The following is an 18,938-nucleotide window of genomic DNA, read 5'->3' as shown; positions in this document are numbered from 1 at the left end:
TAGTATAAGATAATATAATATAAAATATTTTGGTGAAATCATTTGTAATGAAACATAAATCCAAAGAGATCTAAAGTAATACATTTGCACTAGTACCCCTTGAAATACAAGTAATGACAAAAAAAAAATACCGCGAGACCGAATCTTAAGGCTCAGTATTGCACGCGATATTGATTTTTTTTCTTCATTTTCTTGTAATTGCTTTTTATCTAAAGACTTTTGCTGAAATGTTAACACGATACCTCCCTTGCATTTATTGTACTGCCACAAAAATTTCCAACAGATATTCATGTGCGTAAAAAGTCGCGCAGGTGATAACAATTACCAAAACTGGCGCGAAGTTTTACACCCATTGTATATTGCAATTAGTGAATATCTGTTGAAAAGATTTGTAAGAGAACAAAACGAAAAAAAATGTAGTACACATGTCGAAACTTCCGTTTTTTAGCTCTCAAATAAACGAACGAAACGAACATGGCGTTGCGTGACAGAGCAGTAAGGAAAAAAAAAAGGGTTGCCTGCAACGAAACACGGTTCCAGATGATCGTGACTCTGAGGAAACCCTCTTTCGGGAGACGCGACTCTATTTCTGAACCTCGGAGCGCTAATGTATCGACAGCGGAGCTCGTGTATTTCCGTGCGCCCCCGTGAGTTGAACGAAGTCGGGTGGGAAGAAGGGGGGGGGGGGGGGGGGTAAGCTACGTTTTCCAAGGACCACGCATGCGCGATGCGCGATGCGTCATGCGTGATGCGTGATCGCCGCATGCGTGATCACTGACCTGGGTCTGTTTTGTTAGAACGCGGGAAACAAGTCTGCGCGATGGAAGCAGCGATCTCTGCCGTCTTGTTGGAGGAAGATGCTGATGATGATTTATTGCTCTCATGCTTCCTAGAAGATGACAGCGATATATTTAGAAGGAGAGAAGACGAGGGATGTTATAGTGTGTTGATATTACGTCACTTAATTGATAACGAAACTAAATTTAGAGAATATTTCAGAGTGTCGACTGAGATATTTGATACAATATTAGGCTTTGTTAAAGAAGACATCACGAGATCGCAGTGCAACAGAGTCAAAAGGCCAATATCTGCTGAACAGAAGTTATGTCTTACTCTCAGGTAAACAAATTTAACTAAGCCTCTTTAATGTAATGTTTTTCTTTTTAATGTTTCATATTTATATACACAAAGTACTTAAACGAAAACAAAATATAAAAATATTTACTTAATTATATTGAAATTATAGGTTTAATAAAAATTTAAATGTCCATGTACTGATGAATTTCCTAAAATGTCTCTGACTATGCATTCATCTACTCACAGAACTAATACTGGTTATTTTCTAAATTAGTCTCACGAAGTCACTTTCTTCCACATTAGCATCGTTACCACTAGAATTACAGCTATCTGTTGAATGAATCAAGCTATTACTGCCAGTAGATTCACAAATTTGGGTGGGATCTATGACAGAGACAGGAAAACCGCTGCCAATATCCACATGTTGATAACATTGTTGGTGATTAGGATTAGTCTGGTTCTGATGCTCCATCAACGATCTCAGTTCCATCTGAGACACAACTTGGCACACTTTTAATCTAGTTTCCGCAATGAGGTGTGGGGGGAAATGCTTAACAGTTTCAGACATGCTCTGGAAGAATATGTCTATCGGATGTTGCGAACGATCTTGGCCGCGGTTTTCAAGTAGATCTTTTAATATTTTCCCTCTTTCTTCACGACCTTTTCTTATTTCATCTAACATTTTTTCTTTTACTGTAATTTTTCTTTTTTTAATGGAGCTGTTTAACAATTCTGAAGAACTTGTTTGCTCGCTAGGCCAATTTGTAGATTCTTGAGCGCTTTCTTCTTCTTGAAATTGGTTGCACTCTTCAGAGGGACAGTCATCCACCATTTCTTGTGTTTCTTGATTATTTTCAATTATTTCATTTATGTTGATGCTTGATTTTGATCTGAAAAAAAAAATTAAATCAACAGTGCCATCAGCTATGCTATGTTGACACACACGCGTGCGTGAGTAGTTTGATCTGGTGTATTTGGGTTTACACAAACTTTTTTTTGATAAATTCATAAGAAGTTCTTTCAACTAATAAATATATATTTCATTTGAAACCTACCAAAAAAATTGCAACAGCTCCAATAATTTCAATAAAGAATATATAATTTTTAATAAACATTCAACAATTATTATATTGTTTATACAAATTTTATTTAATACATAAGGTAAAGAGTACTTACGCTCTTTCTTTGTAGGTTTCATCAAGGAATTTCAGGCTTTCTGTGTTGTATTTCGATTTTGAAAATGCCGGTGAACCTGTCTTCGACCCAGTTTTCAGTTTCTTGTTGCTTTTTCTGTAGGAGTCGCGAATGGTTCTCCATCTCGTTTTGCAGTCTTCTGCTGTAAAATTCAAAAATCTGTGTAAATAAATGATCAAACTTTTTCTTAAACATATTTCGTGAGGTTTTTATGAGCAGCAAAAAATTAAAAAACGTCAACCTAAGTGCTATAAGAGTCGTGAGTTAGGGTACTGGTATTGTTCACGTCCTTAGGTTTATTGGGTTTTTACGATTCCCCAAAAAGGCCTCCAAAATAAAATAAAATATGTTTAAATAGCTAATGTTTTTACACACAGATATACATCTCACAGATTTACTCTTCTAGTCTAAGGTGACGGGATCACTAAGTTAATAGTGGCCTCGAACTTTCTGGGTACCGACTCGGTGCCAAGATAGCCTGAAGCAGTTAAAATAAATAACTACATATATTTTTTTCTCTTTTAGGTTTATGGCCACGGGAGAGAGTTTTCGTTCACTGGCGTTTCAATTCAGAATATGCCCTAGCTGGGTAAGTATTATTATAAAAGAGACATTGCAATCTATTTGTTCAAAAATGTTGAATTCTTCAATACCATCACCTGACCAAGATGTTTTAAAACGTTCTTCCATTGGTTTTCATCGCAAATGGAACTATCCCAACTGCTGTGGGTCGATAGATGGAAAACATATCCGAATAATCAAACCTGAACATTCTGGATCTCTGTTTTATAATTACAAAGACTATTTCTCAGTTGTGTTACTTGCGCTTGTAGACGACAACTACAAGTTTTTAGCAATAGATGTTGGTTCCTATGGAAAAGAAGGTGATGCAGGCATATTTGCTAAATCTGTCTTAGGACAAAGACTTTCAGAAGGAACATTCAGATTTCCTGAACCAGCTATACTTCCTGGAACTGACACTCTAATGCCACACGTTATTTTGGGTGATGAAGCTTTTCAGCTGACTTCCTCAGTAATGCGTCCTTACCCAAGGGCACAATCTAAATGTGATGAAGAAAAAGCAATATATAATTATCGCCATTGTAGAGCTAGACGTACGTGTGAAAACGCTTTTGGAATACTTTGCCAATATTTTAGAGTATTTTTCACTGCCATCGCCATCAAGCCTGACACAGTGGATCTTCTGGTCATCGCATCATGCATAATACATAATCATCTAAGATCTGCAAGAATTCCATGCCCGGGTGAAGAAGAGGACCGAAATGTGTGTCTCCCTACTGAAAATATGATACCCATGGTAAGACAAGGACGTAATTCTACTCATCTTGCGTATAGCATACGAGACAAATTTAAAAATTACTTTTGCAGCCAAGAAGGACAAGTAAGCTGGCAATTATATCATGTGAGGAAAACAAGTTAAAAAGTATTTTTCACGTGAAGAAAGGGTAAATGCAAATGTTATTCTTTTCTTTAAAAAAAAATATATTCTCTTTGTGCTATAGTAATGCTGTGTATTTTTGTATTTGAGTGTAAAATTTGTAAATATAATATGTCAAAATAGATCATTTATTAGCAAATGTGCCATTATCCTTAGTATTGACATAAAATTAAGTAACTATAAATAGGAAAACATATGATTATAAACTTCAAAAAACATAATTTTTGTTGTGCATTTAGAAGAATAAGACATAATATTATCAAACTTAAAAAAAGATAGAAAACAATTTATTGTGATAACTTGCCCTAGGCTCACCTACTACTTCAAAATGGAACATATTTTATTTCCACATTTCCTGGTGCACACCGACGTAAATTATTTTTGGTTTAGTTTAAACACTGCATAAAATATTTTTTAAACTTGGCCTATTTTTAAATAAGTAACAACTATATAGAACCGTAAGATGTTTTTTTAATGCAGTAAGAACATTTTTTAAGACCACGTTTTATGAGCCATAGTATTTATTTTATTATTAACACAGATATTAAACTCTCTACTTACCACCTTTGTTTAAAGAAGCTGCAATTTCCTTCCACACATTTTCTCGAACAATACTGTCTTTGTACTTGCAGTGATGCAAATCATATAACACACGATGCTCCCTTACTAAATCAATCAATTTCTCGTCCTGTTCTGCAGTAAAACTCTTTGACTCCAGATAAATCGCATGCGTGATCACGCTGAAGTCGGGGGCCAGGCAACTGCTGCGCGATGCCCATCCGCGACACGCAGCCGCGGCGAGCGGGAAACCCCCGCTTGCGCGGCCTTGGAAATCATCCCCGTTTCAACACACAGGTTCAAGTGCTGCGTGGTCACGCAGTGACGCATCACGCATCGCGCATCGCGCATGCGTGGTCCTTGGAAAACGTAGCTACCTCTCGCGTTTTTAGTGCGCGCTCCAAACTGCGCGTGTGTGATTGCACTTCCGTGCCGGAAGCAGTGTAGGCGGTGAGGAGGGGACTCTCTCAAACGTTTCACCAACAACTCAAAATAAAAAAAAATAAAAACAGGAAGACGTTACATTTCAATGTTCACAGTATGAGTCTGAGTTCGACCGGTGAACTTCGACTGCAGGTTCATCACGAAAAAATAAGTTGAAAATACGCCTTATGAAAGATTACTGATTTTGAAAAGATTCCATTGTCTAGCTAATGCTCGGCATGCGTTGCAATGCCTCATTCAATTTTGTTTTGTATATTGTTTAAAGTAGGTACACATATACCAAACATCTCTCTGTCCCTATATATATATATATATATATATATATATATATATCGATCTCTATTTATCTCTCTATCTTTACATACATCCATCTATATCACCCACTATCTCTGTTCTCTATATACCAATATCTTTACCTCTATATATATATATGCCCCTATATAGCACTATATCTATACATCTTTATCTAACTCCATTTCATTCTCTATACCTCGCTATATCTCCCTTTATCTCTCTCTCTGTCTCACTCTATATCTATCACTCTATCTCTCTTCTATAGTTAATTCAATTCAATTGTGTCATGCGTGCGCACTAATACAACGAAAACAGACGAACTGCCGCAATACAATATGAAAGAAACACATTTGTTGAAACGAATCTCAGGCTACCTATTTTTTAAATCACACACATACTGAAATTTTACTGATTGTATTTTATTAAATTGAATTCTGTGAAATATCGCTGTTTCTATCTAATTAATTTCAACTCTGTAATGTGTGTGCTGCACTTATACACAGAAAACACACGAACTGCCGCTAAACTATATGAAATACACACATTTGTTGAAACGATTCGTGCGCCAACTATTGTAAAATATCAGTACTAACTCTGTAACTTTCGCGGGCATACGTGTAACAACACATCAAAATTTCATCGCAATCGGATGAATGGTATGGGAACGCACACGGGACAAACGAACGAAAATTCAAGACGTGACGGACGCCCCAAACAATAGCGCGTTTAAAATTCAAGCTAACGCCATCTATTGACGAAGATCAAAACTGAACTGTTATTAGCGCCGCGCCGTTAGTTCGCTAGCCTCCGCGAGCTTCACTAAGCGCACGGGTCTCGCCAAGGAGAAGGATAGGAAGTTGCCAGACCTTACTATATGACCGTGTGGCGGCCATAGATAAATAACACACATTTTTTGTATGTCTATGACACATGATTTTCTGTTATAAAAATGAATTTACTTCTTTTTCCACTCCATTAGGGATGGCATTTCATAGTAATATGTGGCCTATGTGTTCATCCAGGTTATTAGCTAACTGTATGCCAAAGAGTAACAAACACGCACCCAAACTTTCGTTTTTATAATATTAGTAGGATAATACACGGATGTTGACAGTTCTGACGGTAGGAAAGGCTGTTCAATGATGGACAAAAATTTTTTTTCCCACTGCGCAGTTTTGTGGGCACGATCTACATCAACATTACTCAGTCCACGGACCAGACGTAACGCTTCACCGTGCGAAACTTAAGGGGGTGCCTCCCATTTTGGGTCAAGATTTTATATTTACGGTAATTACAGATAAACTTATAGACTTTTTCAATTGTTTAACTTTCACGAAGTGAAAAATATATACAGCGCATACCTTTTGCATAATTAGCTGCCAAAGTTACAACATTTTAAACGTTTTTTCGGTTGTGCAAATAAGAAGAATTTAATTTATTGAAAGAATGAAACTTTTTAGGTTTAATTGCAATGCCACTAGCTACTTCAAGAAATTGTTTGAATTTCTTTCAAAAAATTATTATTAATTTTACCATGGTATTTTAAAAATCTCAAATTTGTTACGATTTTGACAGCCAAGAAACATGAAATGAGTTTTTGTGATAGAAGTGCAAACCATATCATGTGTAGCCAGTGGCGTTGCAGTTAAACCTAAAAAGTTTCAGTTCTGCAATAAATTAAATTCTCCTTATTTGTACAACCCAAAAACGTTGAAAAATGTAACTTTGGCAGCTAATTATGCAAAAAGTATGCGCTGTACATATTTTTCATTTCGTGAAAGTTAAACAATTGAAAAAGTCTACTAGTTTATCTGTAATTACTGTAAATATAAAATCTTGACCTAAAATGGGAGGCACCCCCTTAAACTGCACGTTACTCTAACTTGCGGCCAGTCTAACGTGACAGTTAGTTCAGCGCCGGGTATGCGCTCTGATCAACAGCGAGCGAACGGCGAGAGCTCCGCGAACCACAAGGCAAGGAGCATCATCAGCGCACGGTCCACGTCATCGTCACTTCCGGCTAATCTCGCGCATCGTCCACACGTGCTCTGGAGCTCAAGCGGTCTGCGCCATGACGCGCGGCACGCACTGTGCACTGGAATCACAATAGCCCGGCACAGACGCGCTGCGCCAGCTAAATGTCGCGTTGCTGTGAGCCCGCGGTTATTACACTACCTTACAAACAGGGCAAAAATAATGTACATATTATAGGGACACCTGTATTTCGCAAATACATTTCGTGTCTAGGTACATCGCAAAACACAGTAGTTTTTGTCTTGTAGTTATTGGCTGTGGTCGGCGAGAGGTGTTTTCCCGCACTTGACGGGGCCAATGTGAATGTGGATACCCTACTGCTGCACGCACACGATTCGCCATTACTCTAAGAAAAAGCTACAGTGTTTTGTGACATACCTTGACACGAAATGTATTCGCGGAATACAGGTGTCCCAATACATATATAGTTTTATTTTCTTCAATACAATCACACTGCATATGCAGAACCCGTGAGTGTTTTCAGGTTGGGTTTTAAAAGGAGTTGTTTGAAAAAAAAAATTGTTCAATTTTAATTTGTTATTAATTTCAGCCAAAATGCCACCAGTTGGGTGGCTGCTGACTTGTGAGTCGTCTCAACTGGCTTTGCCTGCAAATTCGTCGCTCCTTTAGTTGACGGGTTTAAACCATGATCTGTGAGTAGGGCCATGCCGATTTCGCGAAAAGATTTCGAGACTAGATGAAAGTTAAAACACTGTAACATCGTCTGTGTTTTTTTTTAATTGGGTGAGTTTCTCCCAGGTACATATTGATTGTAACAACACCAATCACAGTGATTCAGTGCGGAAGTAAACGCATTCTGAATGGCTCGGTCAAATAAGGCAACGACTTCTCTCGCGGACGGTCGCTAATCAAGGGGAAGAAACCACAGGTGCGGGTATACTTTGTTGCAGTCTAATAAGCGTTCAGATCTTTTCGCGAAAAATGCCTGCCCCCTATCTATGAGTTATGTCTCAACTGGATTGTCGTGGATTCGTTAATTCTTTTGAATGAGGATTTCTCATTGGATCACGGTCCTCCAGACGAACTGCGTGCCAATCGCAGTAGAAGCAAACAAAAAAAAAAAAAGGCACAGTCGTTGGAATTTCTAACCTATGGCGAAACGAATCCGCGAATCTTTCCGGTCTTTAAATATCTCCCCGTGCGAACATCTCCCTGCAGTATTCTGGGACAGGGGCCGAGGACCCCTCGGTCGTGGGCAGCCTCTGGCTGGAGTGACATCTCCTTGGATGGCAGGGAGGGAGGGGTGCTGTAAGAAGTATATATTTACCTCCAGCGAACCATCTGGAGCAACCGGCAAGTCGGCTCTGGACAGCTAAATATACTCCCCCTCCCCCCCTGTATGGATGCCAACCTTGTAAATAAAACATTTTCCTCCTTTGCCCCTCAGCGGTTAGTTTTCTTTTACTCCTCCCCTAACGTGCCCACCTTGCCAGTACCTCTCCCTCTCCCCCCCCCTCCTTCCTAATATCCTCCGGGCCCGAGCTTCGCGAGTGAGACGGAGATTATCGAAGATCCTGACAGTGATTTGGGAACTTCTTCGAGGTCCGCCCCCCGGGAACACGTACAATGCCTATGAACATGCAAAACTTCGCGAAACGATTCCGAGACTAGTTAAAAGTAAAAAAAAAAAAAGTGTTTCGTGATTGGGTGAGTTTATCTTAAGTACATGTCGAAGGTGACAATACCAATCACAGCAAATCAGTGCGGAAGCTAAACGCGTCCTGAGTGGCTCGGTCAGATAAGGCAACGAACTTCTCTCGCAGAAGGCCGCCAATCACAAGGAAGAAACCGCTGGTACAGGTATACCTTGTTGCAGTTTAATATGCGTTTAGATTTTTCCGCTAAAAATACCTGCTCCTAACGATGCGCAGAGTTTCATAAGAAACCACGTGGTTTGAAAACTGCTCCCGCTACCAGAGCGCTGTCTGTTCACTCCGAGGGCGGATGAGTAGAGACCCGAAAAATTCGCAGATTCATTTCGCGATAGTCTGACATTCATACACATATACCTTTAAGCTGCTCTTGCTATTGGCTCACTGTTCGTCTGGGCGACTCTGGGCCAGTGAGAAACCCTCAACCAAAGAAGTGACGAATCACGGGCAAACCAGTTGAGACGACTCACAAGTCAGCAGCCAACGAACTGGCGTTATTTTCCCGAGTGTACAGAGGACCGTGTAGACTATCCTGGAGGTCATCGAAACCACGAATTTTTTAGGTCCCTACGGATGAGTAGTAATTGGTAGAGACTGGAAAAATTCGCGGTTTCAATGACCTCTAGGATAGACTCCACGATTCTCTATGCACTAGGACAAATTGCACCTGCCCATTGGATAATGACTCGTGACACGTGTTACCGGGGATGCTTGTGATTTGATACTTCTTTTGTTGAAGGTTTTTCACTGGCTTAGTGACCTTCAGGTAAACGGTGGTCCAATCACTGACTCAGAATGAAGATGAACGAGTTTGGAGTCTAGCCTACCGCGAAATGAATCCGCGAATTTTTCCGGTCTCTAGTAATTGGGGGCATGCATGTTTCGCGAAACGATTCCGAGACTAGCTGAAAGTTAAAACAATGTAGCATCGTTTGTGTTTCGTGATTGGGTGAGTTTATTGTCGATCTATAACAACACCAACCACTAGGAAGTCAGTGCGGAAGCAAAGGCGTCCTTAGTGGCTCGGTCGAACAAGTCAAAGACTTCTCTAGCAGACGGCCTCCAATCACAAAGAAGAAACTGCTAAATTCTTAATTTAAAAATATCTATAATTCCCACCCTCAAAAGAAAAGAATTTCATTGCAAACGGCGGCCAAAGAGTGGTTCTATTAGTTCCAAATGAAATTCCCGCGCGCGGTCGTGAATGAAAGCACGAGCATTCGCACCAGCCAGGGGCGGCGCGGGGTGGGAAGAGGCGCAGGCTCGATAGCTCGGCCGGTAGTGTCGGCTCGGCGAGACGCGACGCGACAATCTCAGGCTGGGGTTCACGAAACTTCGCAAGGAACGCAAGGACGCAACAGCGCAAAAACGCAACCAACGCGAGAAATGTCACAGTCATGTATAAAGCACGCATGTCGCAAGGTGTCATCAACCCTGCAACATGAAAAAAATGTAAAACAGTAAAAAATATATATATTTCCCCCCTCCCTTCGGCTTCTTTTATAATCAATTTTATCACGAAAAAAGTCAATAATTTGATTTTAAAAACTTATTTCCTTAAACTGTGATGTATATAGGTAATAAAAGCTAACATCTTGGGCTTTTACGTACATAGCGTCTGCGTCTTGAAAAGTTTTTGGAACACTTCCCTTTAAATATGTCCGTCGAAAAAAAAGGTAGGATTAAAAGCAAGAAAAGTTGGAAGTGGACCCAATCAATACTACTTGCGTTGCGCTATTGCGCCGTTGCGTGGTTTACAATCTCTGCCTTAGTCCCCATCCCCCCCCCTTTTTTTTTTTCCACGTGTACCTTCACGTCATGTGGCGGGACGCGCGCGACTCCCTTCAGGGAGGGAGACGAAGGAAGTCGAACACGACAACATCCGGTGCCCCTGTGCGCCCTTGCGTCGTCAAACTACCCCCTCCCACCCTCTCCTTTCAAGCAACCCCTCTTCCTAACCGCCCAGCTTGCTTTCGCTTTCGTTCCTTACATCGTTTCCCGCCCGCGTTGCAAACGAGTGCTGCTATAACATAGAAACACACGCGATGACATCTTCTAAGTTAACCACTTCTAATTCACGTGACAGTTATAAGTTGTTTCCTTAGTTACAGCAACTGTGTGTTTAAAAGTTACGATTGTCTAAGATATGACATTTTTAATTTGTGTGTTTAAGCATTGTGTGTTTATTAATAATTTGTTTCTAAGTTATGACTGACATAATTTATGCCTTTATAAATTACGCGCGGCTTCTCAATTTTTAATCACGGCTCTATTGCGCTCGCGCAGACTGTAACAGCGTTTCATTCTATCAAACTTCGCTTAAAATTATATTAATAGTTTATCGAGTTCAATACCGTGGCCATCTTGTAGCTCAAGATATTTCACGCTCTGATTATTTCGATGATTTTATTTTCGGATGTGTTCTAATTTTTTTTCAAATTTAGAATTTGGTGAATTTATTGCTATCGCTGCAATAATTGTATGCGTTACGAAAATAATCGTATTCATTTCTGGAAATTATTTAATTTTTGCTTTTTAAAATTAAAAAAAAAAAGGAACTGCAACCTACAATGATTTATAAGTCTAATAACATTTAAAAGTTTTTAACTGTCTAAAAGCTGCTTTAACCCAGTTTCACTCTCAGATAAAACTACAAACCAGAAAATACTTTTAAAATAAAGTATTACGCTTATGCATTAAAACAACTGCGACAGTTTAAATAATTGAATAATGTTTGAAAAAGCTTTCAACAAGCTTTTTCAATTTTCTTTGAACCTATCTTTTAAGTGCATCCACGTGTCTATAAATTAAATTCAATGGAAAATATATTAAAAAAATATACTGGAACGTGTAATACCACCATGAGCTCGTCAGTTTACAGTCTATACTTTCAGCAAAGTCCGGATGTATTACCTGAATTTTAGACCTATTTGCATCTTATTAGCAAGTTTTTGAGTTCCTTGTTTACAACTCTGTTATTAGGTGTGCCATCAAATATGATAGAATTTGGTATCGATTATGGTGCTATTAATTTGATTTTTAATAATTAAAAAAAAAAAGAATTTGGTTTTGTTGGAAGTGATAATACAGGGAAAATATTTTTTCCCAAAGCTAGTAAATTAATGAAAGAATTAAATCGAAATGTAACTAAATTCTCCCAAACGCACATTATTTAAATCTTGTAGCGGCTGACAAGAAATGAAAATATTCCTGATTTCAGAAATACCATGTGAACTAATTCTGTCACAAAAATAATTAATGGAATGTAGAAAACTAACCCCAACTGAGATTTTTTTAAAAATAAATACTTTTTAATAAACCAATGTTTTGCAGCTGTGTATAAAATACGGGAAAACAATACAAATTTAATACTAAAATATATTACACAAACCACGAAGACACATAATAGACATAAAATAAAACTCTAATGGAAATTTTCCTGTTTTTTTTTCTTTTTCATTTTTCTGACAAAATTATTTCAAGGTTAGTACGTACAAGTGAAACCAAATATATTCTGTTTGAAAGTGAAGGGGGAAGATGATTATCTGATTATGTTCTCTAAAATCTCGTGGACTATTACAGCTATTTAACTAAACTTTTTTTAGTTATTTTAAAGCATTATGTGACATATAAATAACGTTGCAGACGTAACTTAAATAAACTTACTTAAAAGATAAAATTAATTTTAGTTGAAATTAAAATTTTCTTAATAAAATCAGCACGGAAAAAATCATCAATATAATTTTAAAAATAATGTTTTCTTTGATCTGGTTTCTTCCTAGAAAATAACTTAATAGAAAACATGTGTGTCTAACATGGAATACAGTTTCGTCTGAAGGTGTTTTTACAACTACCTGTACCATCTGTACAGTATCCGTTAAAGTTCAAGGATGACTATAACTACAAAAAATAATTGAAATATGACCTACCACTTTTTCAATATAGCATAATAATGTTTTTTTTCTTTTTTTGAACCCCAACAAAAGTTTATTTAAATTAAATCCGTGACTGTTTGGTTTTGAAGAGAAACCATCCCGTAGTTTTGTTTTCGGGTAGATAATATATAGATGGTTGTGTTATGTATAAACTATGGGACGGATGATATAACAGTTTGTGGAATGCAGTTCACACAATAAATTACGTCGATCTTCGAAAGCAACTACCAGTAGCTTCAGTGTTCCGCGCAGCAGCAATTTCACTTCTGGCGGCGCTACTTGATCAATGAAACTGTTAACCTTTCTTTTATTGAATAATTCAAAGCTATTTGTGGACAACAACAAAGGGCCATGGAGGTCAGCGCGCGGCGGATAGAGCAAAGAGGAATAAACCTTTGCGAGTAGCTCCTCTCGTGTTATCGGTATTCACGAAGCTTGCGGCAAAGAACTTGAATTCCTTCGAAAAAAAAAAAGTCTGACGAACATGGAGGTATTAGTCTATGGAGCGGATGTCTGTTCAGAAGTTGAAGTCATTCTGGTTAGCAATTGGGTAGCAAATATAGAAGTTTAACAGCTTGAAAAAACTCGCAGGAGCAAACATAAAAATGCTATAATGAAGTGAGTATTGTTAATTGAAAATAATAACAACACAGCTGCAAGGAATTAGCTACACATAAACTTATTTATAACAATTTTTTTTTGTAATCCAGATACAAAAGAGGGGCGAGGGGTCGTTCTCATTTTAGCATCAAGTATTAACATTCAAAGATTGCACACTCTAACTCCAGTACTTCCATTGGTGACGAACGACGACTGCATCTCCACGAGAAGCTTCAGATTTACATTTTTTTCCCCCTAACCTAACTAAAAATAACGTGTATTTGTAGGAGGGGTCCAGATTTGGGAGTGACCTTAGTGCGTCTCAGGCCGGGGCCTGTACGCTTTAGTAATATATTTACACCAGTCCATTCCGAGGCACGAACAGGTGCGAAGTCCACCGATGTTCGCCGCTCGCTCGTGCAACTTCGGTGGCACATGTTATATGAGCTACCTTAACCTAACCAACCATCCACTCTTTTAAACTATTTCTAATGTAGCTAATCTAATCTAACCGACCATTCTCACAATATCAAATATTTGAAATGTTTACACCAAATCTTAAAACGGTAAACTACTAACATTTTGGAGTTTTTATATTTAATATGCAGATATATGACTTTGCTTCAGAATTACCAATGTTTTAACGAATCAACTAAATTTATAACCAAATATACATACTATAAATGGAATTTAAAATTCAAATCCTCGATGAGTTGATTTTCGGTAAACAGAGAGAAAGAGAGAGAAAAATCAGAACATGCACGAACGCGGCCTCGGAATGGAATGGTATGAACCTTAGGTTCCCGCAACGCCAAAGAGTTCGTACATGGGCGAGGAAGAGGGGAAGCAAACTGGCCTGAGATAACTGTCCCGTCATTTGCCCGGAATAATTTCGGGAAACCATAGAACACCGAAAATACGATTCGAACATGGAACCTCTAGAATGCAAGTTCACCATCTACCCACTGCGCAAACACTCGCTGTACTTCAAATATTGTTTAAGGATTAGAGATAGGAGCCTAAAAACGCCATCTTGGTTTCAAAGGTTTTCTTATGGTCATAACCATTTTCTAATGTTTTATTTTCAAAATTTGACTACGTTGAGGAAGATTTTCTAATTTAATGAAATAACTGAAGTTAATAGCGAATAGCTGAGCAAAAGGCTCTGGACTGGCGCGCAGTCTTCTCGTCGCGCATGGGGCAACTGTGAGATTTGAGCGGCAACCATTACATTATATGGCAGAGAAATGAAGATAAAGGCGTAATGCATGGCCCTTGAGTGCTTCCAAGACAAGAATCTCTACATGGAGTAACATGCGTGAAAATTACTCGGAAAACACGCGTTTAATCAATTTCCATCCGCCCCTTTTCTAAAAATACATTTTAAAAATGAAATCTGGAAACACAACTAATCATCCACCCTCAAAACATTCTTAATTGGTTTCCGTAAACAGGCACCACTCGGATGTCTTTAGCAGTTTTCAAATCGAGCTGTTTCTTCTGAAGCTCTGCACACCGTGTGTGTGCCCGGATAGGAGTGGCCTTAATGTTTTCTTTCTTTCATAACGAAGACAAACGTTTCTATACAAACGGATAGAAAATAGTTATGTCATAAATACTGTTGGAATAAAAAATTGCGTATTTCGGTTCCAAATCCCACGCGCTATTCATTTTTGCAAGAGATCAAGATTAGTTCACCTGGACACACGAAGTGCTGGAATGTTGTCAGCCGAGAAGTGCGTAGATGTCAGAAGGTACCCTGGGGAATTCGTGATCTATTTTATTTTTCTAATCACGTAAACACTTGTACGTGCGCCGACTCCACGCGCTGCGACTTCTGAAGGGCGAAATTCTGGCCGCAGCTCTTTTTCGTGTTCACGACGGCATTCCGTGCGTCCGAGACGTCGCCACCGCGTTGTTCTGCCGTACAGACCACGCCAACAACGTCCGCGCAAGCACCGCGCGTACAGTCCGAGCGCATTCTTCCGTTCGAACGGTTGCCCTTTGACACGAGGTCAATTGGGAAGCTGTAAACACGTCCGGCGGTACCAACAGAACTGCCGAAAGATGTCTCTTCGACCCTTTCAACGGAACGGTATAGCCACCATCACTTGAGGACACAGCAGAACGCTCAAGTACCTTTAGGCCCGGATTAGACCACCACATTAGGCTATTGCATTTTCATGTCATTTTAAATCTAAGTATATTACTTCCGAAAGTTCCACTGCATTAGCTTTGTATTTTGTGTTCGGTAACATAACTTAGTTTTTTGTTAGGCTAGGAAAAAAAAATCTGACATAATTACCTTATACACTCCAAGGAATGGGTACATCGGCTTTGCTCTCAGGGTAGTGCATAGAATACGTCGACATTTTCTTCAGTTAACTCGAAAGACTTGAAATTGCATTTCTGACGGTGATTTGCTGTAGTTCCAGTACTGCGTTAATTAAACAGATCGCGCACGAGAAGAAACAATTGTTTCCAAAAAATGTATCTATTCTCACGTAAAAAATTGGTTGTCTGCAAAGGCGGTTTACGGACGATAGTTTAACTTGACAACGTCATAACAAAACATTGATGAAATTATTGCATACTTTTATGAATAAAATTGAATCATTTTTATTGAATTATCACTATTTTGTATGGATACAAAGAAGGAGTGAAATGAAATATACAATTTAATTTATAAATTTACTTTTATTTGCACTCATTCATTCAAATATGTTTATTACTTTAACGAAGAGATTATTTTAACTATAACTTTTATACATGTTTGCTATTTAACTTCTTTTAATCTGTGTTATTCTGTTAAGGATAGGACGATGATATGAAAAGTAGGAAACGAATGGGAGTGTTTCAAGTTTAATGTGCCTCGAAAAAGTCAAATCGATGGTTGTTCCAATCGAGTGGAAGAGAGATAGATGCGGCGCAAGCGTACAATGAGCTTAACGGTACACAGAGTAACGGGACAATTTGCGTTACGGGACCCTTTTTTTTTTGCGTGCAGCCGGCGTTCATCGATTTATTAGACGTTGTCACGTAAAAAAAAATGGTGATATTCTCCTGGTGCTTTTCCCTTACGGTAGTTGTCCAGCATAGTGTAGGGTACTTTGTGGTCAGCATCCCAGCGCTTGTTGGCAGCGGGCCTCGCGCCGTCGCGCACGTCGCTGGTTGGTCGAGAGAGGTCGCGTCGCGTGGGAAAGTGTCGCGCCGCGCAGGAACACACCTCGCTCCCCGAGCGACGTCCATCAGCCTCACAGTTGCCAAGATAACCGCCCCACACCCCCGCGTGCTGCGACTTCCAGCGGGGCGTGTGTTGTGTTCCGATGTTCACTGCGCCGCGACAGTGGGAAGGAAAATTACCATTCGATTGCTAACACAGCCATAGGAGAAAGTAAAAATTATTTTAAAAACTACTTAAAATATTAAATATTACCAAAGAATGCTTTAATTATATTTTATCTATATCTCTGGTTTTCACGCGACTCATTTTCCCTTTTGCAAGAACATGAATTACACATCAGAGAATTCTACAGTACCCAGAACCCAATTCTGTTAACAATGTGATATAACGACGAAATTTACGTGCGTCATTCAGCTTCTTTTAAAGTGAATAAGCTGTGTTTTCACTTGGAAATGAAGTAGCTGTTGAAGCTAGGGTAGGGAAAAAATGTTTCTAAGCTCTAGCAGCGGTCCGATCTCATCTTGTCACATATTTGTAAGAGGGATATCAAGTTTAGGGTTGCGTATCCCCTCTTCTCTTGGTGCGCCTTCATTCTTCTCGCGCGCGCGTGTGTGTGTTTTTTCTTCACGTTCTTCATTGATGGATGGGAGCGATGTAGGTGCTGAGGAAGAGAGGATTTACGACTTCGAAAGGCGGGGCGAAATAAATTATTTCCCAGCTGCCACTGGCAGCCACAGTAGTGTTATTTAAAGCGAAAACGAACGAAATAAATAAAAAAGAAAATTAACTGAATGAACAGGACCGACCAAGACATCCTACAGTTTCTGACGTGTTTTATCCATACGAACTCATTCATTTAGTTTTACGGTTCCAACCCATTTAATCTAGTTTTTTTTTAAATTCAGTTTTTTATATACGAACCTGCAAAGCTCGTGAGTTTTTTCTATTCATTCATACAGTGGCTTAGCGCAAGTAAAAATATCTTTAAAATCTATAATTGGTACATCATTCTATCAAAGTTATCGCGGTTCCAAGAGAATAAATGAACGTTAATTAAAGTTTACAACCAATTGTAACCTTTATCAAAACGTTTTTAAAAATCAAAGCAATTAAGAATTTAAAAATATACATTCTAAGGAACTCACTTTTGGGACAGTATTTTATTAAAATTTTTAAACGCATGAAGAAACTTGCGTGTAAGTACCAAGCAGAGTTGAAATTGGACAGTTGAAAAAACATACTATGATCTACTGGTAAGTGGTTTTCCTGCAAACCAAATGGTCGTTTGAAATCTTACACTGTAAAAATGCTGTTAAAAGAATAAAGGTGTTTCCAAATTCGTGGTACACACATTAGGGAACACAACTAGCCGATCACAAGTCTGAACACAACCGGTGATGTGCTACACTGAAAATAATTTACTTTACTTTTACAAAAGAATCCGTTGGAAACCAGTTGTCGAGCAATAGTTCGTAATGCTAAAAAAAGCAACAAAAAAAAGCGTGTGCGTGAAGTCCACACGTGACAGAAGTGAAATATTCTTGCTTATCATTTAGGTATAGCTATATATATATTATTAACATTTCCAATCACACTATGATACTTATAAAGTTAACTGCACATATCCGTTACGAAAACTGAGGAGTATACAAACACAGGGCAGCGTTAGAATCCCGTAGCATCACTGCTGCGTCATTTATACCTCTCCCCTGACGTCTCCCCTTTCCAGCCGTTACAACTAGCATATATATATAATGCTACGCTACGTACCTATCCTCCCTGTTTGCCGTCTTCCCATTCGACCGCTAGCGCATGCGTTGGAGTGGCGTCACCGCTTACGCATTCTCCTCCTCTACCGGTTCCCCCACCACGAACCTATCTATTCTCCTCATGCGATCGGAATTTTCGTAACGCTCGAAAATTGTAGCCCCATCAGCAAAGATGTTTCACTTTAAAAAAAAGACATGACCATAGTTATTTTTGCATACACGAAACACATTTCCCGAGAAAATACTGAGTATTTATTACGAAAATTGGCGCTTAATTGATGTTTCATTTAAGTATAATTTTCAAGCCATGGAAAATTTACTCTAATATTCAATAATTGGACTATTTCGTTTTATTATGCTTATTAATGTGCTCAGTTAGTACTGGACAAAGGGGACGGTTTACAAATAACTTTAACCATAGGGGTTACTGGGACAACAGGAAGCAAATTGACAGGGTAAGAATTCGAATCCAATATTACTGCGGACAATATTTTGTAGTGATACAGTTATTTTCACTTAAATGTACAAATTTACAAATATCTGCAATGATTATTTCTGTTCCATTCACAAAAAAAAAAATTACAGTGTTGCTAAAACACCAGGTATATGTCTCGTATGAAGCCAGCAGCAAAAGGGAATCCTGGCAACAAGGTCTTCATTCGAATCCACACGAATTACATAGCAGATAAGACTTTTCGTATGATATCAGAGGAAAAA

The 18,938-nt window shown here is 38.8% G+C and overlaps 1 protein-coding gene across 1 annotated transcript in view; it reads right to left on the bottom strand.

Annotated features, from left to right (window-relative positions):
• Positions 1-703: 703 nt before the first annotated feature.
• Positions 704-18,938, bottom strand: part of LOC134542897 (uncharacterized) — a 101,752-nt gene continuing 83,517 nt past the window's right edge. Inside the window, exons 3-7 of the mRNA XM_063387482.1 lie at positions 16,350-16,601; positions 15,079-15,188; positions 4,292-4,559; positions 2,254-2,413; positions 704-1,967 (exon numbers count right to left, since the gene is read on the bottom strand). Coding sequence (XP_063243552.1) covers positions 1,343-1,967; positions 2,254-2,413; positions 4,292-4,559; positions 15,079-15,188; positions 16,350-16,601 — 1,415 coding nt within the window. The 3' untranslated portion in view covers positions 704-1,342. The remainder of the gene's footprint in view (positions 1,968-2,253; positions 2,414-4,291; positions 4,560-15,078; positions 15,189-16,349; positions 16,602-18,938) is intronic.

The sequence above is a fragment of the Bacillus rossius genome (assembly GCF_032445375.1).
Source record: "Bacillus rossius redtenbacheri isolate Brsri chromosome 9 unlocalized genomic scaffold, Brsri_v3 Brsri_v3_scf9_2, whole genome shotgun sequence".
NCBI lineage: Eukaryota > Metazoa > Arthropoda > Insecta > Phasmatodea > Bacillidae > Bacillus > Bacillus rossius.
This window is presented reverse-complemented; position numbering and strand designations above follow the sequence as displayed.